Genomic DNA, 27,489 nt, shown 5'->3' on the forward strand with positions numbered 1-27,489 from the left:
AAACATTATGAATATAATTAATGCCACTAAACTGTACACTTAAAAATGTTGAAAATTGCAAATGTATATATATTCTACAACAATTTGAAAAAAATTAATGTAATATACCAAGAACCATTGACTTGTACACTTGAAATAAGTTAATTTATATAATATGTGAATTACACCTAAATAAAACTGTTAAAAAAAATAAAAAAGGATAGGAAATATCTCTTGGCAGTGAGATGCAGAAGAAACAACTAAACTACTGCACGTACCTACCGTATGCCAATCATTCTGCATATATTATCTCACTTGGGTAGCAGTGGAGAAACTAGAATTCATACTTTAGAAGTAAAACAATTCAGTTGGCCATGATGAAAAATTTCTAGAGATTAAAGTGGATATGGCTCCTACTGAAAAGCGCACTTAAAAGGATTAAAATGATAAATTTTATGTCATGTACATTGAATCACGTGGAACACTTGAAAGTAATACAATGCTGTCTGTCAACAAAACAAAACCCTAAGTATAATAAAATGATTTAAAAAACACTTTGGGTATTTTCATTTTCTTAATGACTGAAATAAAAGTCAGATAAACTGAACCTAGTTCAGCTAAAAATAATCTGTGTGACTTGAGCAAGTCATTTAATCTTTTATTAGCTTCAGTTTTCTCATCTGTCAAATGAAAGTTAGCATTTCTAGGTTGTGTGGGGGCAGGCACAAGGGATATCTCTGTACTTGCTGCTTAATTTTGCTATGAACCTAAAACTGCCCTAAAAAATAAAGTTTATTAATTTTTTAAAAAATCCAAATCTACTTCATACACAGAATGGTGTGATGTTCAGCATCCATCCAGTCCACAATCTTACATTCAAATTAGATTTAGCACCAAGAATATTCCTAAAGCAAACCAGGAGAAAATCAGCCATATTCTAGTAATTAATCCAGTACTGATTTTAATGTCAAATTCTATAAACTTAGGTAAATTCCTTAACCTTTCTGTGTCAGTTTCTACCACATGCTTTACCATTTCCTAAAGATTTAATATAAAAGTATTCTGAAAATTTAAATGATGTCTCAAATGTAAGATGGTACCACCCACACGACCCCAACCAGGGCCAGGGATAAACTGCAACCGAGGGACATGCCCTTAGCGGGAACTGAACCCAGGCCTCTCTGGTCAACGGGCCGAGCCAAACCAGCCAGGGCTGTCAATGCTAGTTTTGAAGACAGAGGAGCTCTGGGCCAAGGAATGGTGGGTAGTCTCTTGAAACTGAAAAGGCAAATAAAAGGATTCTACCCTAGAGCCTCCAAAAGGAACACAGACTTGCCATCACCTTGATTTTAGCCTGGAGAGACTCATATCAAACTCCTGATCCCAGGAACTATCAGATAATAAATTTGTGTTGCTTCAAGCAATTTAAGTAATTTGTTATAGCAAGCACAGTAGTTGTAATACACAAGTTAACTTTTTTGATACTTTGGTGCCTACATAAATACACATTAGTAACACAAGTTTTTTGTTTTTTGCTTTTTTTTAATCCTCATCCGAGGACATTTTTCCATTTTTTCTACAGACAGAGTGGGAGGGAGAGAGAGGAAGAGAGAGAGAGGGAAACATCGATGTGAGAGGGCCACCCGCACGACCCACCAGGGCCGGGGACAAACTGCAACCAAGGTACATGCCCTTAGCGGGAACCGAACCCGGGCCTCTCCAGACCGCAGGTGGACGCTCTAACCACTGAGCCAAACCGGCCAGGGCGTAACACAGGTTTTATTAAACCAAGGAGTACTGAGGCCCTGGCTGCTGTGGCTCAGTAGACAGAGCGTCCAACCCTGCACTGAAGGCTCGCGGGTTCGATTCTCGATCAAGGGCATGTACCTGGGTTGCAGGTCTGATTCCTGTGTGGGAGGCAACCAACTGATGTGCCTCTCTCACATCAATGTTTTTCTCCCCTGTCCTCCCTTTCACTCTTTCTAAAAATCAATGGAAAAATAAAAAGGGGTACTGGGGCCATACTACTTTTTTTGTTGTTGTTAATGCTCACTTGAGGATATTTTTTCCATTGACTTTTAGAGAGTGGAAGGGGAGGGAATAGGAAGAGGGTAAGGGAGAGAGACAGAGACAGAGAGAGAGAGACAGTGAAACATCAGTGTGAGAGAGATACATCGATTGGTTGCTTCCTGCATCTGCCCCGAGTGGGATTGATCCTGCAACTCAGGCATGTGCCCTAGACCATTTGGTGCATGGGGCAACACTCTAACCATGAGCCACACTGGCCAGGACTGCACCACTTTTACTGTAGCTTAGCTAATGACATCATCATTAACACTGGAAAACAAAATTTAAAACTGGAACTGTCACTGATTCGAGCGCTGTTGTTTACTCCCTACCATCCAGTAAGTCGTTTTTTTTTTTTATTCTCACCCGAGGACATTTTTTCCACTTTTTGTTCAGATAGAGTGGGAGGGGGAAAGAGAGAGAGAGAAACATCGATATGAAGGGACACATCGAGTGGCTGCCACCCGCACAACCAACCAGGGCTGGGGACAAACTGCAACCGAGGTACGTGCCCTTAGCGGGAACCGAACCCGGGTCTCTCTGTACCGCAGGCCGACGCTCCAACCGCTGAGCCAAACCGGCCAGGGCCCATCCAGTAAGTCTTTTAATTTTACTGTCAAGAAATTTAAGAGTCCACACTTTCCAACATCCAGTCACGACTACCACCTCAGTTCATGACATTACTTCTATCCTGGAAAACCTCAAGGTGTACTGCTTTCCTGGTCTTGTAATTACTAATATTTCCTCATCTAATTCCATACCAATACTGTTGTTTCATTTTGATCTAATTTTGACTGAATCACAGTCTCCCATCAGTTGTTTTTTTCCCCTTTGTGTCCAGGGCATGAACCAGGCACAGGCACAGACCAAAAGCCAAGCTGGGATAAACAAAAAGTTGTTTTGTCCCTGGCTGAAATGAGACAGGTACCACCAAACAAGGTGCAACTCTACCCAAATCAAGGACCCTGTTATAGATTTTTAAAGACATTTAATGATTTATATACAAAAGAGTAATCTTGCTAATGTGTGAAATCTAAAGAACAAAATAAACAGACTCAAAATGAAAACAGCCTGAAGGTTGCCAGAGGGCAGGGGGATTAAAGGGCTGGGTGAAATGATTAAGAACTACAATCTGGTAGTCACAAAATAGAGATGTAAAGTACAGCAGAGGGAATATAGTCAGTAATATTGTAATAGCTATGCATGGGATCAGGTGGGTACTTGAAATATCAGGGGACCACTCTGTAAATACATGATTGTCTAATCACTATAATGTACCTCTGAAACTAATATAGAATAATGACTGTAAAGTGTAATCGAAAAGAAAAGAGTAACCTTGCAATTTATTTGTATCCTTCCGTGGCCCAAAAAACAAACTGCCAGAGCATGAAGGATTTTTAGGACAGTGAAACTATTCTGTATGGTACTTTAGTGGTGAATATATGTCAATACACACTTATCAAAACCTACAGAAAATACACCACAAAGACTGAACCCTAATGTCAACTACAGGGTTATATAAATGTCTAATCACTTGCTTGTACACCTGAAACCAATATAATCGTGTATGTCAACTGTAACTGAAAAATAAAAAATTATTCAATTTTTTTAAAAAGGAAAAAACCCTGGCCATTTTGGCTCAGTGGTTAGCATGTCAGCCTGCAGACCAAAGAGTTGTGGGTATAATCCCCGGTCAGGGTTGAAAAAGGGACAACCAATCAGTGTGTCTCTCTCACATCGATGTTTCTCTCTCTCTCTTTCCCTCCCTCCCACTCTATCTTAAAATAAAAAATATACATGGAAAAATATCCTTGGGTGAGGATTAAAAAAAAAAGAAAAAAAAATGATATATAGTCTGTTTTTATTTATTTTTAATCCTCAACCGAGGATATTTTTTCCATTTATCTTCAGATAGAGTGGGAGAGGAAGGGGGGGGGGGAAGGGGACAGAGACACACACACACATACACACACACACACCAACATTGATTGGTTGCCTTCTGCATGACCCCAACCAGGGTCAGGGACCGAACTGCAACCGAGGTACATGCCCTTGACCAGAATTGAACCTGCAACTCTTTGGTCCATGGGCTGATGCTCTAACCATTGAGCAAAACCAGCCAGGGCCTGTTTTCATTATTAATCTTGAATTTTTAGGGGTTTAATCCAGAAAAAGCACATCAAGTAAAAACTTAAATCTTATTTTTTTAGCAGAAAACTTGATAAACATATTTTGCTTTCTCAATTCAGCAAAAATACTGCTTCCAAATTATAACTGTATTAGATCGTCCCAAAATGCGTTTCCATTTTCTCCTTTGTAATGGCTATACATTAGGTTTTTTGTTTTGCTAATCCTTACCCAAGAATATTTTTCCATTGATTTTCAGATAGAGTGGGAGAGAGGGAGAGGGGAAAAGGACACGGGGGGCGGGGGGGGGGGGGAGAGGAAGATGTGAGAGAGACATATTGATTGGTTGCCTCCGCATGACCCCGACTGGGGCTAGGGATTGAACCTGCAACTGAGGTACATGACCATGACTAGGAATCGAACCTGAGACCCTCCAGTACATTCGCAGACACTCTAACCACTGATCCAAACCAGCCATGGCTATAAACTAGGTTTTGAAGTTTCCTTCCTCAGTCATTTTGGGCTGCTATAACATCAACATAGACTAGGTAGCTTAAACAACAAACAATTTATTTCTCACTGTTCTGGAGGCTAGTAAGTCTAAGATCAGGGTTAGGTTCTGGCGAGAGCCCTGTTCCTGGTTTGCAGATACTGCCTTGTTGTGTCCTCACATAGGAGAGAGAGAGTCTCTCTCTCAGCGTCTCTTCTTGTAACAGTACTACTAATCCTCTTCAGGAGAATTCTACCTTCATGACCTAATTACTACTCAAGGCCTTACCTTCAAATACCAACACACTGGGGCTTAGGGCTTCAGCACATGAATTTTGAGGGGGGACATATTCAGTCCATGGTGTTTCCTTAGAAAAAGGTGCATGCTTTTTACTCCCTTTTCTCTTTTTCTGCTCTCTGTAATGAAGACCTTACAGCTGGACTCTAGCAGCTATGTTTGAACAAGAGGTAACCATAGGTACAAGTCTGGCGCTGAAACGGAAAAACAGAAAAAAAGGAGTCTAGGTTCCTGAAGACACTATGAAGATACCTACTAACCTTTTACTGTATACTTCACAACTTCATTTAAATTAGAGGAAAATGAATGTCTGCCTTTTAATTCTTGGTTATTTTAGAGGATTTCCTAATACTGGAAGTTGAAACTAAGCTTAATATTTTTATTTTTATTTTTTAATCCTCACCTGAGGATATTTTTTCCATTTATCATCAGATGGGGTGGGGGGCGGAGAGAAACATCGACATAAGAGAGACACATTGACTGGTTGCCTCCCACACGACCCAATCAGGGCTGGGGACAAACAGCAACTGAAGTACATGCCCTTGACTGGAATCGAACGTGAGACTCATTGGTCCACAGGCTGATGTTCTAACCACTGAACCAAACCGGCCAGGGCATAAAATAAGCTTAATAAAACATTTTCATGACCAAGAAGTAGGAATAGAGTTCAAAGAGATTATGTGCTATCTACATCAGTGGTGAGACAAAGAAAAATCTTTTCAATGGAAAATATAAGTGCTGTGATTTACATGTTGATCACTTAAACCAAACCAAGTCAGATATATCTCTAAAATAATAACTCTCATGTTTGAATTTCACAATTTTGTGTCTAAATTCAGACCCTGATAACCTTTAGATGGGTAGTGTGAGTTTCTGCCATTAGTAACTCTCACTCAATTCACTCTCCACTCTGTTGCCAGAGCTATCATCTTAAAATACAAATTTGTACTTTTCACTTCCTTTCCTAAAAATACCATTTTTAATTTCCTGTAGCTTACTGGGATAAATATCTCAGAGTCAGTAAGTACATGGTTTTATGGTTTCTCAGTGTTCAATTCATTTTGGTAGGCAGTTAAGTTACTTGTAGATCAGCTTGGATTCTGGAAAACAATGCTTATTTTTCACAACACCACTGGATTTCTGGAACACTAAACTTTTGATATGAAAAATCTTCGCAACCTAGTATGTGTCTTTGCACATTCTGTTATCTCTAAATAGAATGCCCTTCTCCACCCTGAAAACTACTGTTGAACCTCTATAACACAACTCAGCCATATTCTATTTTATAAAATTTTCATTTATTGATTTGGGAGACACAGAAAGGGGGAAGGACCGAGGGAGGGAGGAAGAGAGGCTGTGAGAAAGAGAAACATTGATTGGTTGTTTCATTTATTTATGCATTCATTGGTTGATTTTTTGAAAAAAAATTTTTTTCTCTTTATTGATTTTAGAGAGAGAGGAAGAGAGAGGAAGAGATAAACATCAATGAGAGAGAACATAGATTATCCACTCCTGCTGGAGATAGGGCCCACAAACTGGGATGTGCCCTGACCGAGAGTTAAACCAGCAACCTCTTGGTGTATGGGTTGAGCTCAACCACTGAGCTACACCTGGCCACTGGTTGATTCTTATATATGCCCTGACAGAGGACGGAACCCGCAACCTTGGTGTATCAGGATGATGCTTTCACCAACTGAGCTACATGGCCAGGACTATAAAATACTTCTTATTCAATGATATAGTTAGTTGATGTCCCTTTTGGGGCTTTAAAACTTCTCAATTAGAATGCTTATTGAGCTGTACTTTCCCAAGAAAACAGGAAGCTTTTTAAAGTAAGGTGTATTTTGCCCTAGCTGGTGTGGATCAGCGGTTACAGCATCAGCAGGAAGGGTCTTGGGATTGATTCCCAGTCAAGGGCATGTGCAGGAGGCAACCAATTGATATATCTTTCACATAGATGTTTTGCTATCTCTCTCTTTTTCTCTCTCTCCCCCTCTCCCTTACACTCTCTCTAAAAAGTAATGGAAAAAATACCCTTGGGTGAGGATTAACAACAACAAAAAAGTAAGGTGTATTTTACTCATCTGGTAAAAGAGTATGGAACACAGAAAGCATTCAATCAATGAGTAACAAATGTAGAAAAATCATCAAGATTATTTATGTACATTCATAATGCCATTATTTTTAATCAACAACAAAAAAAGCACCATTAGAATCTAAAGTATAGAACTGTACTTTAGAAAGACAGAGAGCAGATAAAGATTAGGGAAGAAATATTAACCCCAAACAAAATAGTGTAGTACCATGAGTACAGTGAACATTGAGGTGTCTGGGATAAGATTCTTATATGTGTATATTACATTTATATTGTTTTTTGATTGTCAAAGTGTTTTTTCAGAGATGGAAGAATAACAAGGTCTTTAAAGGATGTCAGCTGATAGGTACTATTACTTACTCTGTAGTTTTGTAAACGTCAGAATACAGCCCTGCTTTCTGATACTTCTTCTTTGGGGGACGTGGGGCCTTCTTTTCTCTTGGGATGAGAGAAAGCACAGGCTGCAGGGTATTTTCAGGTTCAAGAGGTTTGGCTGGGGTTTCAGGAGGACTGGGAATCTCAACTTCTGCTTCAGTAAAGCTATAAAAAGAAGTTTAAAGATAATTTTATGGTGAAAAAATATTTTCCTACAAGTGGTTTGCCATTTTAAAAAACATAACAGCAATTTTGCCCTGCCAGTGTGGCTCAGTGGATTGAGCATCACCCCATAGACTGAGAAGTCCTGGTGTGATTCCCTATCAGTACACATGCGTGGATTGCAGGCTTGTTATACAGCAGGGGGTATGCAGGAGTCAATCTATCACATCTATCACTCTCTCCCTTCCTCTCTCTCTCAAATAATAAATGAAAAACATATTTAAAAAAAACAACATAACAGCAATTTAAAAAAGGAGATATGGAGTCTTTCTCATATGGCCATGCTAGAGGAACGATACCAGACTTGTCCCCCTTACAGAAACTAACAGAAATACAGTAAACTAAACCTGGATAATGTTCACAAAACAATCACCAGACATCTGACAACAATTAGTGCAGCACTGTGACCCCTGAGAAAAATTGAAAAACACAACACATACAAACATAAAAACCAACAAAACAAAAAAACGAGAGAGAGAGAGAGAGAGAGAGAGAGAGAGAAAGAGAGAGAGAGATGAGTCCTATAGCTACTCTGCCTTTATGAGGACTGTGGGAGAGGAAGTAGAACCAAAGTAGAGAATGCCCAAAGTTGGTAAGTTGAAAAAAGAGAGCAGTCATAGTATGGAGAGGTTAAGGTAGCTGGAAACTGTGGGGCAGAGTAGTGTAGTGAAGTAAATTATGGCACATTGGCTAGTTTGGGGTTCAGGGTTAGAGTGTCAGCCATGGACGGAAGATCACGGGTTTGATTCCTGGTGAACAGCACATACCTGGGTTGCTGGTTTGAACCCTGGCCCTACTGGGGTTCATATGGGAGACAACCAATTGATGTCTCTCTCACACATTAATGTTTCTTTCTCTCTCTCTTCCCTCCCTTCCATTCTATCTAAAAATCAATCGAAAAATATCCTTGGTTGAGGATTAACAACAATAAAAAAATGTTATGGAGAAAAAAATAACTCTAGAAATCTGTGTATGGATCTTCTTAAGTATATTGCTAAATACTAAGTTGTGCATGTGCAGGGTGAAATTCTATAAGGCTACACAAAGAACATTACATATATATAATACAGAGTATTATAACCTGAACATTCCCAGAGCTCACACATGATGGTATATACTCAGATTCTACTAGGCAGAACAGAAAGACAGTGCCCAATATCAGAGACATTCAACAGACATCCCAGAGGGTAACATTTCCCATTTTTGTAGGGCTTTACTATCCCTGGACTAAAGGCAAGCCCTAATAAAGCTTAAAAACAATATTCAAAAAATTCCAATCTGATCTACAAGTTACTTGTCTACCAAAATAAATTAAACACTATGCAAAGAACAAAAACCAGACACAATAATGTGACATTTACAATAAAAAAATATTTTAAAGAGGAATGGTAAAAATTTTTCCGAATTTGATAAAAAAGATAAACTCAGAATTTCAAGAAGCTAAACAAACTATAAAGAATATAAACTCAAATAAAACAAGTAAGGCATATCATAATAAACTTGCTAAAAACTATTTGATAAAGAAAATAAAAGGGGCCAGAGAAAAATTACACGATATATACAGGAGTGCAAAAATAAAAATGAGTACAAATTTCATGTATGAAACAATGCAAGCCAGAAAGAAGACAATAAAATAACATCTACAGTGCTAAAAAAGAGGGGGAAGAGGCCTCTAAATTCATTAAGAATTCTAAATAAACAAAAAACAACTTTAAATCTCTCTCTTTTTTAATCCTCACCCAAGGACATTTTTGCATTTATCTTCAGATAGAGCAGGAGAGGGAGGGGGAGAGAGAAACATCACCGTGAGAAAGACACATCAACTGGCTGCCACCCACGTGACCCCAACCGGGGTGGGGGACAAACTGCAGCTGAGGTACGTGCCCCCTGCGGGAACTGAACCTGAGACTGTCTGGTCCTCCGGCCGACACTCTTACCACGGAGACATACCAGCCAGGGCACAACTTTAAATCTTAAATGAAGCAAGAGACAGACAGAAAGTTACCTACAAAGGAGCTCCCATTAGACTGTCAGCTTATTTATCAATAGAAACACTGAAGGCCCAAGGGAGTAGTATGAAGTATACAAAGTAACAAAAGGCAAGGGTCTGAATCCAAGACTACTCTATCCAGCAAGACTATCATTAAAAACTGAAGGTGAAATAAAGAGCTTCACAGACAAAAATACCCAAAACAAAACTAAAGAAATTTACTACCACCAAACCGGCACTGCGAGAAATGCTAAAGGGACTGCTATAAGAAGAAGAAATATATCTAGAGAAAAACACAGATAAAAAATAAAAATGGCAACTAATAACTATCTATCAATACTAACCTTAAATGTAAATGGCTTAAATGCTCCAATCAAGAAACATAGGGTAGCTGATTGGATAAGAAAACACAATCCAAATATATATGCTGTCTACAAGAGAACCACCTCACAACAAAAGATTCACACAGGATGAAAGTGAAGGGATGGAAAATTTTTCCCAGGCAAATAGAAATGAAAAAAAAAAAGCTGGTGTAACAGTACTCATATTTGATAAGATAGACTTCAAAATGAGGGCCATAATAAGAGATAAAGAAGGTCACTATATAATATTAAAGGGATCGATCAAACAAGAGGATATAACCCTGGTAAATATATATGCACCAAATACAGGAGCACCATAATGTATTTTAAAACTTCTGGAGGACTTCAAGGGAAAGATCAATAGCAATACAATCATAGTGGGTGACTTTAACACCACACTGAGACCACTGAATAGATCTTCTAGACAAAAAATTAACAAGGATACAGAGTCCTTAAATGACAAACTAGACCAGTTGAACTTAATTGATATTTACAGAACATTTCACCTCAAAGTTGTAAAATATACATTCTTCTCAAGTGCACATGGGACATTTTCAAAGATAGACCAAATGTTAGGACACAAAGTAAGTCTCTACATATTTAAGGAGACTGAAATCATATCAAGCATCTTCTCAGATCACAGTGGCATGAATTTAGAAATCAATTCCAGCAAAAACATTCAAAAGCTTGGAGGCTAAATAGCATGTTAAACAACAAATGGGTTACCAAGGGGATCAAGGAAGAAATTAACAGCTTCCAGGAAACCAATGAAAATGAACACAACACAAAATCTATGGTACACAGCAAAAGCAGTTCTGAGAAGGAAGTTCATAGCACTACAGGCCTATCTCAAGAAACAAGAAAAATTCCTAATTGACCTTTCTTTCTTTTTTAAAATTTATCCTCAAATCATTTTTGTATTTATCTTCAGATACAGCAGGAGGAAGAGAGGGGGAGAGAGAGAGAAACATCAATATGAGAGAGACACATTGACTGGCTGCCACCCACACAACCCCAACCAGGGCCGGGACCTGTGCCCTTAGTGGAAACTGAACCCAGGACTCTCTGGTCCACGGGCTGATGCTCTAACTGCTGAGCCAAACCGGCCAGGGCCCTAATTGACTTTCTAACCCTACAACTTAAAGAACTAGAAAGTAACAAAAAGAAAAACCCAGAGCAAGTAGAAGGAAAGAAATAGTAAAGGTCAGAACAGAAATAAATGCATAGAAATTTAAAACACAATCCAAATGACCAATGAAACTAAGAGATGGTTATATGAAAAGATAAAGAATATCGATGGACCCTTAGCCAGACACACCAAGAAACAAAAAGAGAGGACCCAAATAAACAAAATCAGCAACGAAAGAGGAGAAGTAACAACTGACACCACAGAAATATAAAGGACCATTAAAACATAGTACGAACAATTATACGTCAACAGATTGGACGATCTAGGCGAAATTTAAAAATTTCTAGAAACACACAGTCTCCCAAAACTGAACCAGGAAGAGATAGAAAACTTAAACAGACCAATAACAACTAAGGAAATGGAAGATGTAATTAAGAAACTCCCAGCAAACAAAAGCCCAGGCTCCAACGACTTCATAGGGGAGTTTTACTGAACATTCAAAGAAGATCTAACACCCATTCTTTTCAAACTAGTCCAAAAAATCCAAGAACTCAGAAGACTTCCAAACTCATTTCATGAGGACAGCATAATTCTAATTCCAAAACCAGATAGACATTATAAAGAAAGAAAACTACAGGCCAATATCTCTGATGAACACATGCCAAAATCCTTAACAAAATATTAGCAAATCAGATCCAGCAATACATCAAAAAAATTATTCATTATGACTAAGTGGGATTCATCCCAGGGATGCAAGGATGATACAATATTTGCAAATCAATAAATGTGATACACCACATTAACAAAATGAAAGATCAAAACCGTATGATAGCCCTGGCCGGTTTGGCTCAGCGGTTAGAGCGTCGGCCTGTGGTCCAGAGAGACCCGGGTTCGGTTCCTGCTAAGGGCATGTACCTCAGTAGCAGTTTGTCCTCGGCCCTGGTTGGTCATGTGGGTGGCAGCCACTTGATGTGTCCCTTTCACATCAATGTGTCTTTTTTCCTCTCTCTCTCTCCCACTCTGTCTGAGCAAAAAATGGGAAAATGTCCTCGGGTGAGGATAAAAAAAACACACAAACAAAAAAACCATATGATCACATCAACAGATACTGAAAAAGCATTAGAAAAAAAATCCACCACCCATTTCTGATAAAAACACTCAGTAATGTGGGAATAGAGGGATCACATTTTGACATAATAAAGGTCATATATGAAAAATCTGCAGCCAACATCACACTCAATGGGCAAAAACTAAAAGCATCTCCCTTAACAGGAATGAGACGGGGATGCCCACTTTCGCCACTCTTATTAACATAGCACTGGAAGTCTTAGCCATAGCAATTAGACAGGAAGAAAACATAAAAGGGATCCCAATTGGAAAGGAGGGAGTGAAACTCATTATTTGCAGATGACATTATATTGTACATAGAAAACCCTAAAGACTCCATCAAAAATCTACTAGATTTATTAATAAATGAATTGGCGAAGTAGCAGGATACAAAATTAACGTCAAGAAATCGACGGCATTCTTATACACCAACAATGAATGAACAGAAAGAGAAACTAAAAAAAATCCCATTTACCACTGAGGCAAAAAAATTAAGATACCTAGGAATAAACTTAACCAAAAAAGTAAAGGACCTATTCACAGAAAACTACAGGTCATTGAAAAAAGAAATAGAGAAAGATATAAAAAAGTGGAAGCATATACCATGTTCATGGATTGGAAGAATTAACATCATTAAAATGTCCATACTACCCAAAGCAATCTAGAGATTTAGTGCAATCCCCATCAAAATACCAACAGCATATTTCACAGACCTAGAACAAATACTCCAAAAGTTTATATGGAACCAAAAAAAACAAAACCCTGAATACCCACAGCAATCTTGAAAAAGAAGAACAAAGTAGGAAAAAATCACAATACAGGACATCAGGTTATACTACAAAGCCACTATAATCAAAACAACCTGATACTGGCACAACAACAAGCATACAGATCAATACAACAGAACAGAGAACCCAGAAATTGATCCAAGTCATTATGCTCAATTAATATTTGACAAAGGTGGCAAGAGCCTCTTCAATAAAAGGTGTTGGGAAAATTGAAGAGCTACATGCAAAAAAATGAAGCTACACCATCAACTTACAAAATATACAAGAATAAACTCAACTCTAAGAAGCCTGAAACACCAATCAGAAAGAATATATGTACCCCCATGTTCATAGCAACACTATTTACAATAGGAAGATCTGGAAACAGCCAAAATGTCCATCAGTTGACGAATGGATAAAAAAGCTGTGGTACATATTCACAATGGAGTACTATGCAGCTGTAAGAAAGAAATATTTCTTATCCTTTGAGACAACATGGAGGGACCTGGAAAGTATTATCCTAAGCGAAACAAGCCAAACAGAGAAAGACAAGTATCATATAATCTCACTTATTTGTAGAATATAATGAACATAACTGTCTGAGGAATGGGGTAGTCCCAGAGACATGGAAGTGGGGTACAGACTGACAATCCCCAGAGCAGGGGGTGGTGGGGGAGAGATAAACCACAGAACTTATATGCATGTATGCATGAACAAAGGTCATGGACAACAAAGGTGGGGACAGAGTGGGGAGGGAGGGGGAGGGGAACATAGTGGGGGGAAAAGAAACATCTGCAACAAAAATAAATAAATAGAGAAAAACAACAACAACAACTCAGAATGGATAATAGACTTAAATGTGACTCGTGAATCCATAAAAATCCTAGATAAATATGTAGGCAACAAAATTTCAGACATCACACGCAGCAGAATTTTCACTGATACAATGCCTAAGGCAAGAGAAACAAAGGAAAAAATTAACACACGGGACTACATCAAAACGAAAAACTTCTGCATACCAAAAAAACAAGCATCAAAATATAAAGGGAACCCACTATATGGGAGAGCATAATTGCCAATGATACATCAAATAAGGGGTTAATTTCTAAAATGTACAGAGTACTCATACAACTCAACAAAAGGAAGACAAAGAATCCAATTAAAAAAATGGGCAGAGCCCTGCCCGGTTTGGCTCAGCGGTTGGAGCGTTGGCCTGCGGTACAGAGAGACCCAGGTTCGGTTCCCGCTAAGGGCACGTACCTCGGTTGCAGTTTGTCCCCGGCCCTAGTTGGTCGTGCGGGTGGCAGCCACTCGATGTGTCCCTTTCACGTTGATGTCTCTCTCTGTCTCTCTCTGTCTCTCTCTCTCTCTCTCTCTCTCTCTCTCTCTCTCTCTCTCCCTCCTCTCTCTCCCTCCCACTCTATCTGAACAAAAAATGAAAAAATGTCTTCAGGTGAGGATAAAAAAAAAAAAATGGGCAGAGGACTTAAAGAGACACCTTTCCAAACAGGATACACAAATGGCCAAAAGACATATGAAAAAATGCTCAACGTCACTAATCATCAAAGAGATGCAAATTGAACAACTATGAGATATCACCTAACACCTGCCAGAATGGCTCCCATTAACAAATCATCAAACAAGTGCTGGTGAGGGTATAGAGAAAAGGGGCCTCTAGTACACTGCTGGTGGGAATGCAGACTGGTGCAGCCACTATGGAAAACAATATGGTGTTACCTCAGAAAATTAAAAACTGAACTGCCATTTGACCCAGTGATTCCACTTCTAGGAATATACCCTAAGAAGCCTGAAACACCAATCAGAAAGAATAGATGTACCCCCATATTCATAGCAGCACTATTTACAATCACTAAGATCTGGAAACAGCCCAAGTGTCCATTAATAGATGAGTAGATAAAAAAAGCTGTGGTACATATACACAATGGAATATTATACAGCTGTAAGAAAGAAAGCTCTCTTATCCTTTGAGATGACATGGAGTGACCTGAAGAGTCTTATTCTAAGTGAAACAAGCCAATTAGAGAAAGACAAATATCACATGATCTCACTTATTTGTGGAAAATAATGAACAAAACAAGCTGATGAACAAAACAGACTCAGAGACATAGAAGTAGGGTACAAACTGACAAACCTCAGAAACGGGGATGGGGGAAGGGAAGAGATAAACCATAGAACTTGTATGCATTTATGTGTAACCATGGACATAGACAACAATGCTGGGGCAGAAGGGCGGGATTGGGAGGAGGGTGTCAATGAAGGATAAAGGAGAAACATCTGTAACAAAACAAAAAATATTAACGTGCCCTGGCAGGTTTGGATCAGTGGTTAGAGTGACTGGGCCTGTAACTTGGGCACTAGGAACTGAACTGGGACCTCTCATCTCAGTCCATGGGACAATGCTTAATCCACTGAGTCATACTAGCCGGATTGATTTTTAGAAAGAGAGGAAGAGCCCTGCTGCTGTGGCTCAGTGGTTGAGTGTCCATTCTACTCACAGTCAGGGCACAGGCACAAGTTGTGGGCCCAATCCCCGGTGAGGGGCATGCAAGGGGCGGCAAATTGATGTTCTCTCTCATCGATGTTTCTATCTTTCTCTCCCTTTCCCTTCCTCTCACTCTAAAATCAATGAAGAAAAGATATTTAAAAGAAAAGAAATAGGAAGGGAGAGGGGCAGAGAAAGAGAAATATCCATCAGCTGCCTCCTGTATGTTCCCCTCTGGGATTGAGCCTGAAACCCGGGCATGAGCCCTTATTAGAAATGAATTGGCAACCACCAGCCTGGTATGATTCACTGGTTGAGCATGGACCATTGACCCCTGCACCACGAGGTCGCCAGTTTGATTCCTAGTCAGGACACATGCCCAGGTTGTGGGCCAAATCCCCAGTGTGGGCAAGCAGGAGGCAGCCAATGGATGTTCTGTCTCATCGATGTTTCGCTCTCTCTCAAAAATCAACACAGAAAAAAAATACTAAAAAAAAAAAAAAGAAATGAACTGGTAACCTTGCAGAGCACGGGATGACACCCAATCAACTGAGCCACACCAGCCACACCAGCCAGGGATACCCACATTTCTAAAACTTATTTTTTTTTTCCTTTTGAAACCAGAAGGTGAACCCTGTCAAGAACACAGCTCTTAACGCTTATACCATTCTTTCGCATTCTGGTTTGTTATTAATCACAAATAGTGACCACACTCTTTAACATGGGATAAAAGGCCTTCTGCATAATCTGGTCCTACTGCCTTTACTCTATACACATTTAACACCATACTACAATTCACTCTATGTTTTTTCAACTTCCCTGAACATTCCATACATTTTAACACTTACTAGCCTATAATGTTTGCTCTAGCTTTGCTCCTTTAAATAATAGATAATGTGTACTCTTGAAATTTTAGCTTAATCATTACTTCACAGGAAAAATAAGACTACCTCTACAGCATAATCTCATAAACCTAAATAACTCTTCACAATAGCACTTACGATAAGGTCCATGAGAAAAGGGAATGTATTTATATTTGCTTATATTTTATCCTCAGCACATGAAAAAAATAGTTTTGCAATAAATGCTTATTAAATAAATAAAGTCCTGCTACATAACAAATACTATAGTTGGTTTCAATTAGAGAAAGGTGAGAAACTCTTTCCTCTGGGAACTTACTGTGTCATATCCCTTCCCTCACAATCTCTTTAGAGTAGTAATTGTATCTTTTTCATTATAATCTAATCAAATTTCAGGATATAATTTTGTGGAAAATAAGTGTTTAATATTGCTGACAATGACACTAGAATTTACTGGGACAGAAAGGTTTATATAAAATAAAGCATTTTCTTTTTGAAGCATATTTCTAAGGTTACCCTTCTTCCTAAAGTGAATGATCAAGATGTCACAAACTGTCATTTGTTACTACAGTGAAGGCAGAAATCATTCTCTTTGTAGAATGATTTCAAAGTTTAAGTAATTAAAACAGAATAACACTGATACCAAAACAGACTGATGGGAAGAGAATGTAAAAATATAAAACAAAGCCTGGCCAGTTGGTTGTGCATGGCCCCAGGCACCAGGAAGTGGCTGGTTTGATTCCGGTCAGGGCATATGCCCAGGTTGTAGGTTAGATCCCCAGTGGGGGGCATTCGAGAGGAAGCGGATTCATGTTTCTCTCTCACATAGATGTTTCTATCTCTCTTTCCTTCTCCTTTCCTCTCTCTCTAAAATCAGTAACAACATATTAACATATATATTATACATACATATGATATATATATATGCCAAAAAACATATAAGAATTTAGTATATCGCCCTGGTCGGTTTAGCTTAGCAGTTGGAGCGTTGGCCCGTGGACCAGAGAGTCCCGGGTTCGGTTCCCACTAGGGGCAAATACCAAAACAAAAAAAAAAGAATTTAGTATACGATAGAGGTATCATTTCAAATAAGTAGGGAAAGATAAAATAATAAATGGTAAGATCATCATTTAAAAATTTGAAAACATTAAATCTTTTTATTTTATTTATTTTTTAATCCTCACCTAAGGATATTTTTACATTTATCTTCAGACAGAGAGGGCGGGAGAGAGAGATAGAAAAAGAGAGAAAGCCCTGGCCAGTTTGGCTCAGAGAGAAATATCGATTGGTTGCCACCCGCACAATCCCAACGAGGGCCGGGGAAGAACCAAAACCGAGGTACGTGCCCTTGACTGGAATTGAACCTGGGACTCTTTGGTCCGTGGGTCAATGCTTTAACCACTGAACCAAACCAGCCAGGGCTAAATCTCTTTTTAAATTAAATCTTTCTTTTACCTTCCCAAAACACTGAAATAAAACAAAACAAAACAAAACAAAACACTTTACTAAAATCGACTGGGAATATAAATATAACTACCTACAACATAAAAAAAGCCACATTCACTCTGGCCAGTTTGGCTCAGCGATTAGAGTGTTGGCCTGTGGACCGGGGTGTCCTGGGTTCGGTTCCCGCTAAGGGCACGTATCTCAGTTGTGGTTTGTCCCTGGCCCAGGTTGGGATCATGTGGGTGGCAACAACTCAGTGTGTCTCTCTCACATCAATGTTTCTCTAAACCCAATTAAAGTTTAAGATGTTTTTCTCTTTATTACATTGTTAAAAACTAAAGAATGGTTAGCTTGCCCTGGCCAGTTTGGCTCTGCGGTTGGAGCGTCGGCCTGCAGAACAAGGAGTCCAGGGTTTGATTCCAGCCAGGGGCACATACCTTGGTTGCAGTTAGTCCCCAGCACCAGTTTGGGTCATGTGGGTGGCAGACAGTTGATGTGTCTCTCTCACACAGATGTTTCTCTCTCTCTGTCTCCCCCTCCCTCCCACTCTGTCTGAAGAAAATGTAAAAATATCCTCGGGTGAGGATTAAAAAAAAAAGCCACGCTCACCCTGGGTGATGTGTGGCTCAATGGTTAGACTGTCAGCCGCACACAGAAGAATCTTGTGCTAGACTCCCAGTTGAAGGCACATACATGGGTTCTATCCCCTGGGGCATGTGCAGAAGGCAATCTATTGATGTGTCTCTCTCACATGGATGCTTATTTCTCCCCCCCCCCTTCCTGCCACTCTCTCTAAAAATAGAAAAAAATGTCCTTGGGTGAGGATTAAGAAAAATAAATAAATAAATATAAAATAAAAATAGCCATGCTTACAAATCTGCAACTTTGATGATAACTGGCCATAAATGTAACGTTAACTCATACCTTATAGGAAAGTAAATTTCAACTGATTTAGGGTCCTATATGTAAAAAAGTAATATGTACTCCATCAAAGAACAATTTACTGAATTATGATATAGTTTTATCATGGAATGGATAATTTGCATGTACTAATGACAAGATCTCCAAGGTACACGAAGAGAAAAAGTTAAGTTACTAAATTAAGGATAGTATGTTACTGATTACATAACACAACAGCTTTGCATATGCACATACTTATAAATGCATAAGAAAAGGTATCAAAGTATACACAATATACTGTTTAACACTTTTTATCCATGAGAAGAACAAGTTTGGGAGAAATGAGATCATGTGAAAAGAAAAATTTTAATCTTTGAATAAATAAATATCTAGTTTCACTGATTTATTTACAAGCATGTATTACTCATAAAAAAACATTTAAATCCGAAATATTCTCTAGAAAAAAACAAGAGCATTTTATTATAGATGTAGGATGGAGAGATATGAAAATCCTTTCTACAAATAGTATTTACCAAGGCAAATGATAGAAAAGCTAGTAAACTTTAACTATTCTGTTGATGGATGGCAAGAAAATAAAACCAAATGTCAAAGAACAAACATGAAGAGTTAATATTCTGACTGTATGAGCACTTAAAAAATAGAAAAATAGGTAAGGCCTGAAACACCAATCAGGAAGAATATATGCACCCTTAAGTTCACAGCAGCTCTATTTACAATTGCTAAGATCTGTAAACAGCCCAAGTGCCCATCATTACATGCGTGCATAAAAAAGCTGTGATACATTTACACAGTGGAATACTATGCAGCTGTTAAGAATGAGAGATCTCTTACCCTTTGAGACAACATGGAGGGACCTGAAGAGTATTACACTAAGCAAAACATACCAGTCAGAGAAAGACAATCACCACATGATCTCACTTATTTCTGAAACATAATGAACAAAATAAGCTGTTGACCAAAAGAGATCCAGGATCATGAAGTAGGGAACAAAACGACAAACCTCAGAGGAATGGGGGGGGGGTGGAAGGGGTGGGAAGAGTAAACCAAAGAACTTACATGCATGTATGCATACCCAATCAACACATACACTAGGCTGGGGAAGACAGGAGGGGAGTGGTAGCGGGAAGGAGGGAGTCAATGGGGAAAAACAGGAGACACTGATAATAATTTCAACAAAAAATAAACAAATTAAATAATTAAAAGAAAAACAGATATGAAACATAAACAAATACTAATCTCCAATATAGAAATAAGTACACATTGAAACAAACAGGAAGTAACATTAAGGAAATGTATTTCACCTATATCAGATTGATAAAAAAATTTTTAAAAAGATCATTTTCAGGGTAGATAAGGGTGAGGTAAATAGTATATAATTATTACAGAGTAATGTTAATAAAAGTATAAACAGGTGTTTATACTTTTGTGTGTGTGTAAATCCTCACCCGAGAATATTTTTCTTTTCTTTTTTTTTAATGTTTCTATTGATTTGTTAGAGAGAGAGGAACGGAGAGATAGAAACATCAATGTGAGAGAGAAACATCCATTGGCTGCCTCCTGCACACTCCCTATTAGGTATTGTGTCCTCAGCCCAGGTATGTGCCCTGACCAGGAATCAAACCGGGACCTCTAGTCCATGTGACGACTCTCAATCCACTGAGCCACATGGCCAGGCACCATCTGAGGATATTTTTCCACTGATTTTTTAGAGGGGTGGGGGGGAGAAATATCTATGAGAGAGAACATCAACTGGCCGCCTCTTGCATGCCCCCGACTCGGGATTGGGCCCACAGCCTGGGCATGTGCCCTGAACAGGAATGGAACCGACAACCTCTTGATGCATGGGTCAACGCTCAACCACTGAGCCACACCAGCTGGGCAGTTGATACTTTAAAAAAAAAAAAAAACATTGATGTTGCCCTGGCCGGTTTTCTCAGTGGTTACAGCATCGGCCAGTGGACAGAAGGGTCTTGGGTTCGATTCCCTTTCAAGGGCACATACCTGGGTTGCAGGTTCAATCCCAAACCCTGGTCAGGGTTGTGGGGGAGGCAATCAATCAATTAGTCTCTCTCACATCAATGTTTCTCGCTCTCTCTCCCTCCTTCCCTCCCTCCTACTCTATCTAAAAATCAATGGAGAAGTATCCTTGGGTGAGGATTAAAAAAAAAAAAAAAGATCAATTTTTTTCTCTCTCTCTCCCACTCTATCTCTCCTGTCCACACTCTATTAAAAAAATAAATCAATGGAAAAATATCCTATGGCGAGGATTAACAAAACAACCATAACACCACCACAATAAATAAATAAGTAAAACAAATAAAACTTCAGGGAAGGAAATGGTTGGATATATAACAAAAGGATTAAATGGTCTTTTTTTTCTTTTTTTGGTGATTTTTGGCTTTCTGCTTTGTTCCTTTAGGAATAAAGTAAAAATATAAAAAGGAAATGATGAAGAAAATAAATCTAACATGCAGAGATATTTAAAAATGTATTTGATGACAGGATGAAAAGTTTAGAGAACGGTAAGGATAAAATAGTCTAATAGTAAAAATAATCCCATTTACATAGCTATATGTTGGATAAAATACATAATCTCTCAGGACTTTTATTTCCTAATCTGTAAAGTGAGGGGCTTGAACTCAATTATTATATCCCCTTTGCTTCTTAATTATTTATAGTTTTGGACAGCCATAAATAAGAACATTTTTAAATAGAACAGAGAAAAATAGGTCTTGTACAAAAGCTAGTTTTCCTAGATAAAATGTTAAGGAAGGAAATACCATTTAGTGTTCTCTTGTTCTTCTTGTTCTGGGAATGGCTTCTGCTTTTTCTTGGTTTGTTCTTCCAAAAGCCAACTTTTTCTCTTCAATCCCTTCTTATGTTCTGAATTCAGGTTTACACTCTGAACAACAGCTTCAATGACATCTGTAACTGTATCAGGACCAAGGTGTAGCGCTGTTCCTTCTTCACCTTCATTCAATTCTGGGCTGATAAACTGGGTAGCCTGGAACGCTTGCATTGATACCACAGCCTGGAGGGGACATTTCCGAGGTCGACCTGGTCTACGTTTCACAAAGTTATTTCCTGTCCTGGCCTGTCTTTGAAGTTTTTTGGCTTTTAAAATTTTATTGACATGGTCCAGGTTTTTCTTGGTGGCCAAGATTTTGTCATAATTGCACATTTTCCGAGCTTGGCGTTGCATAGCTTCCATTACACTTCTCTTGATACGATGAGGAGAACAGCTGCTTGGCAACTTTTCAGAAAGGAGTGAGATGCTATTACTGCAAGAGTCACTAGAGACTGCAGGCACTAGAAGGCTGTCTGGTTTTCCCAGGGTTCTGTCCTTGTTGTGGCTATGGCCTGGACTGGAGGAAGGTGGCACAGAGGCAGATGCAATGACAGCATCAATATTTTTCTCCAGGGGCTCGTGATCCTCATGTTGCACCATCCGTTGCAGCAGACTATCCACAGAGTCATCCCCAGAAGAAACCAATCTTGGACTTCGAGAGGGAACTCCGTTCACTAAATAAGATGACAAATCACACATAGATAAAAATCACACATAGATAAAAATTGAACACAGCTAATTATTTGAATAACTTAACAAAATTTTTTTTCTTTATTGCTTTTTAGAGAGAGCAGAAGGAAGAGGGAAAGAGTTAGAAACACTGATGAAAGAGAACATCGATTGGCCAGTTCCTGCATGCCCCCACACTGGGGATTTGGCCCACAACCTGGGCATGTGCCCTGACTGGGAATCAAACCTCTAGGGGCATGGGTTGACGCTCAACTACTGAGCCACACCAGCCAGGTTAAATAACTTTTTACACAGGACAAAAGACAAAAAAATACTGCTCTATTTTTTATAGCAAGATAAAACATCATAATACCATATCCATTTGTCTTTCACAGACAAACTGATAGTACAGTTTCATGAACAAGGTACATTATAGTGATCACAATAAATTCAAAATTGGCCCTTATTTCCTTAATAATATGTGGATTAAAACACAACAATTCTCACCCTGGCAGGTGTTGCGCAGTGGTTAGAGCGCTGGTTTGATTCCTGGTCAAGGGCACATACCTGGGTTGCAGGTTCGATCAGGCCCAGTTGGGGTGTGTGCAAAATGCAACCAATCAATGTGTCTCTCTCACATGCATGTCTTTCTCTCTCTTTCTCCCCTCTCTTCCCTCCCTTTCACTCTCTCTAAAGATCAAAAGAAAAAATATCCTCAGGTGAGGATTAACAAAAACAAAACACAACAATTCTCACTCTCTGAGATGAGGACTAGAAACACATAACAGTTAATTTCTTTAAAAAAATAAAGGTCCAGTTAAAGGACTTGACAGTTAAAACAATCTTAGATCTTAAAGACTTAAACTTTAAACATGGATAATATTGCTAGTTCAGTGCTTTTTCTGACAATATCTTAAATGCAAAGGAATAGAAGTGAAACTCTCTTCTTAGGCAAAGCTTTAAGATTATAATAAAAAAATCTGTACAATTCTGGCTGGGTAGTTCAGTTGTTTAGAGCATCATCCCAATACACCAGGATGTGGGTTCATTTTCCAGGCAGGGCATAAAAAAGAATCAATCAATGAAGGCATAAATAAGTAGAACAATAAATTAATGTCTCTGTCTCCATCTCTCTCTTTCCTCTCTCTTTAAAAACAATTTTTAAAAATTCTGTATAAAATAGTTTAGAAAGAATGTATGTTAACAGTAAGTTTAGAAAATGAGGGGTCTTAGATAAACCTTATTATCATAGTGGCCCAATGACTTGGTGATCTTTGTTTCTTCAGATACTACTCAGCAACTTTTTATGAGTATAATTTATATGGGAAATGCTCAACTTCCATTGGCAAGCTATGTTAGTTTTACAATATTATAAAATCAATATTATAATATTGATTTTACAATATTATAAGATCATAATGGGTTACTTCCTAAGAAGCTTGATTTACTACTAATGATCATGACGTTATACTTTTCCAAAGTTTTCCAAAGTTAACCAATGAACTTATCTATATGACTTTAAAATGTGATACTATTATTACAGATATTGCTATACAGCCCCAAGTATTCTAGATTCTAATCTCATCAGACTACACTAAAATTTTTCTCAAATTACCACTTCGCACTTCGACTTTTGCAGCTTCACTCTATTGCGGTTTTTTCAAAGATAGTATAGTATAGTATTTGAAAAAAATGCAATAGAGCGAAGCTGCGCAATTCGAAGCACGAAGGGGCGAGGGACAACTGTATATAAAGAATCCTGCTTTGCAGAAATTCACTTATCGCGGCAGAGTCTGGAACTGATTAACTGTGATAAACGAGGGCTGGTTGTACTATCTACTAGTCATGTTTAAATTCAGTATTTTTCAAAATTTCAAACTCTTAGCTATATTTTATATCACTACTCTTTAAAATCGTGCCTCCAACAGACTTGGACCCAAGATATAAATCCTAAGAAGTTCCTACAGTTAAGACAGAATGACCCAAGATAATTTTATACATTAATTGTTATTGTAAGATTATGTATATTCTTTCTTTTTCCTTCCCAACTTTATTTAGACACAGGCATGAAATAACAGTTCCATTTTTCGCCCCCAAAAGTTGCTATCTAGCAATCAGCTATGCCTACAGAACCTATTTTTCCCTGTATATGCAAACTGTATGTTTATAAATGAAAATGATAATACATTAAATGATGCTAACCTTTAAAAAAATCTTGCCTCCATTGTTTCTGTGATAAACACTTAATTATCTTCCAATTACTACAATTCCATTCAATTTATAGAGGTCCTCAATTCCCAGTATTTGTGATTTACCTTTCATACTTACTTTTCACTAGAAACATGTTTATTTTATTCTTACAGTTTCAATTATCATCAGAATATATATATTAATTTTCAAGTTTATGTGAAAATTATCAAACTAAAAACTTATCCCTTCCTTTTCCCCAACCATTAAATGCTATAGTTTCTCAACCTCTCTAGTTCAAGTCCTTTTCTTGTTTGGACCCTACACTCTCTTTTTGGCAATTCATTCAATTATCGTCTATAATCTGATGACTCCTGAATCTCTATTTTATGACTGTAACTTTTTTTCTAATTTTCTACTTTTGCATGTTTCATAGATTTCTCAAACTCATATTTGCAACTTAATCATCATTTCCTCCTTTAACTTTGCTCCTCCTTCAGATTATCTATCTCAGTAAAGGACACAATGAAGCCAACTATTCCAAAGTAGACTTTAAAGCAAAAGCTATAATAAGAGACAAAGACATTACATAATAATAAAGGGATCAACCCAACAAGAGAATATAACCTTTGAAAACATTTATGCACCAAACAGAGGAGCACCTAAATATATAAAGCAAATATTGGTAGACATAAAGAGAGAGAGATTAACAGTAATACAGTCATACTAGAGGACTTTAACACCTCATTCATATAAATTAACAGATCTTCCAGACCAAAAAAATCAGTAAGAGCAGCCTTAAATATTGACACATTAGACCAGATTAATTTAATTGGTATTTTCAGAGAACATCCACCTAAAGTTGCAGAATATACATTCTTTTCAAGTTCATTTTCCTGAACAGAACATATTAGGCCACAAAACACATCTCAACAACTTTAAGAATATTAAAATATACCAAGTATCTTCAACCAGAATGATATAAAACTACAAACCAATAACAAGAAATAAAGTGAAAAACACACGAATATACGGAAGCTAAATAAAATCTCACTAAATAATAAATGGGTTAACAAAGAGATCAAGGAAGAAATCAAAAGATAGCTTGAGACAAATGAAAATAAAAATATGCACCATAAGGCTGCTGGTTCGATTTGTGGTCAGCACACATATCCAGGTTGTGGATTGGATCCCTGGTTGGGGTGCATATGAGAAGCAACCGATCGATGTTACTCTTTCACAATGTTTCTCTCTCTCTCCTTTCCTCGCTCTCTAAAATCAATAAAAATATATTTTTTAAAAAAGAAAATAAAAACACAACAACCCAAAATCTATCAAACATAGCAAAAGCGGTCCTAAGAGGGAAATTCATAGCAATACAGGCCTACCTCAATAAAAAAGAAAAATTTCAAATAAACAATCTAACCTTACACTCAAAGGAACTACAAAAAAAACCCATATACAAAACTCAAAGAGAGTAGAAGGAAGAAAATAATAAAGATCAGAGTGGAACAAAATAAACAAAATAAAGTCTAAATAAACAATACAAAAAAAACAATGAGCCCTGGCCAGTTTGGCTCAGCGGTTAGAGCGTCGGCCTGCGGTCCGAAGAGACCCGGGTTCGGTTCCCGCTAAGGGCGCGTACTTCGGTTGCAGTTTGTCCCCGGCCCTGGTCGGTCGTGCGGGTGGCAGCCACTCGATGTGTCCCTTCACATCGATGTTTCTCTCTCTCTCCCTTCCTCTCTCTCCCTCCCACTCTATCTGTACAAAAAATGGAAAAATATCCTCGGGTGAGGATAAAAAACAACAACAACAACAACAACAAAAAAACAATGAATTGAGGGCTGGTTCTTTTCAGATAAACAAAACACCCTGGGGTTTGGCTCAGCAGTTAGAGCACCTGTGGGTTCCCTTCTGGTCAAGGGCATGTACCCCAGTTGCAGTTTGGTCCCTGGCCCTGGTCGGGGTTATGCAGGTCAATGTGTCTCTCACACCAATGTTTCTTCTCTCTCTCTTTCTCGCCCTCCCTCCCACTCTATCTGAAGATAAATGGAAAAATATCCTTGAGTGAGGATTTAAAAAAAATATTAAAAAAATGATAAATCTTTAACCAGTCTCATCAAGCAAAAACGAGAGAGGACCTTGCCCTGGCCGGTTTTGCTCAGTGGTTAGAGTATTGGCCCGCGGACCAATGAGTCACAGGTTCAATTCTGGTCAAGGGCATGGAACTCAGTTAGGTTTGTCCCTGGCTTTGGTTAGTCATGCAGGTCAATGTGTCTCTCTCACATCAATATTTCTCTCTCTCTCTCCCTCTAGCTCTATCTGAAGATAAATAGAAAAAGTATCCTTGGGTGTGAATTAAAAAAAAAAAAAGTAATGAGGATGTAAAGTAGAGCATAGGGAATATAATAATATTGTAAAAACTATGTATGGTACCAGTTAGGTACTAGACTTATTGGGGTAATTACTTTATAAGTTATATAAATGTCTAACCACTATGCTGTACACCTGAAACAAATATAATATTAAATGATAACTATAATTGAAAAAATTTAATTTAAAAGAATGCAAGATAGCCCTGGCTGGTGTTGCTCAGTGGTTAGAGAGTCAGCACATACCTGGATTGCAAGTTCAATCCCTGGCCCAGGTTGGGGTGCATGTGGGAGGCAACCAATTGATGTGTCTCTCTGACACAGATGTTCCCTCACTCCATTCCTTCCACTTTCTCTAAAAATCAAAGGAAAAAATACCCTTGGGTGAAGATTAAAAAAAAAAAGAAAGAATGCAAACTAAAACAAGATCGACAATATACTGATCAAAAAAAAAAATCTTAGCTCTGGTTAGTTTGGCTCAGCAGTTAGAGCATCGGCCTGCGGACCAGAGAGTCCTGGGTTCGGTTCCCACTGAGGGCATATACCTTGCAGTTTGTCCCAGCCCTGGTAGGGGTTGTGTGGATGTCAGCCAGCCGATATGTCTCTCTCACACTGATGTCCCCCCAACCCCGCTCTATCTGAAGATAAATGAAAAAACAAAAAGTCCTCGGGTGAG

The 27,489-nt window shown here is 38.4% G+C and overlaps 1 protein-coding gene and 1 non-coding gene across 5 annotated transcripts in view; both read right to left on the minus strand.

The window, feature by feature from the left end:
- Nucleotides 1-27,489, minus strand: part of ASH1L (ASH1 like histone lysine methyltransferase) — a 233,625-nt gene that overhangs the window by 110,172 nt on the left and 95,964 nt on the right. For all 4 annotated transcript variants that reach the window (XM_036272123.1, XM_036272122.1, XM_036272120.1 and 1 more), the window contains 2 exons: nt 21,518-22,259; nt 7,416-7,595 (listed from right to left, as the gene is read on the minus strand). In XM_036272123.1, coding sequence (XP_036128016.1) covers nt 7,416-7,595; nt 21,518-22,259 — 922 coding nt within the window. The remainder of the gene's footprint in view (nt 1-7,415; nt 7,596-21,517; nt 22,260-27,489) is intronic.
- LOC118638064 lies at nt 2,876-3,011 on the minus strand. Its single transcript, XR_004961029.1, has one exon. It is a non-coding gene; the product is annotated as a small nucleolar RNA SNORA48 (small nucleolar RNA).

This window comes from Molossus molossus, unplaced genomic scaffold (genome assembly GCF_014108415.1).
Source record: "Molossus molossus isolate mMolMol1 unplaced genomic scaffold, mMolMol1.p scaffold_m16_p_20, whole genome shotgun sequence".
Taxonomy (NCBI): Eukaryota; Metazoa; Chordata; class Mammalia; order Chiroptera; family Molossidae; genus Molossus; species Molossus molossus.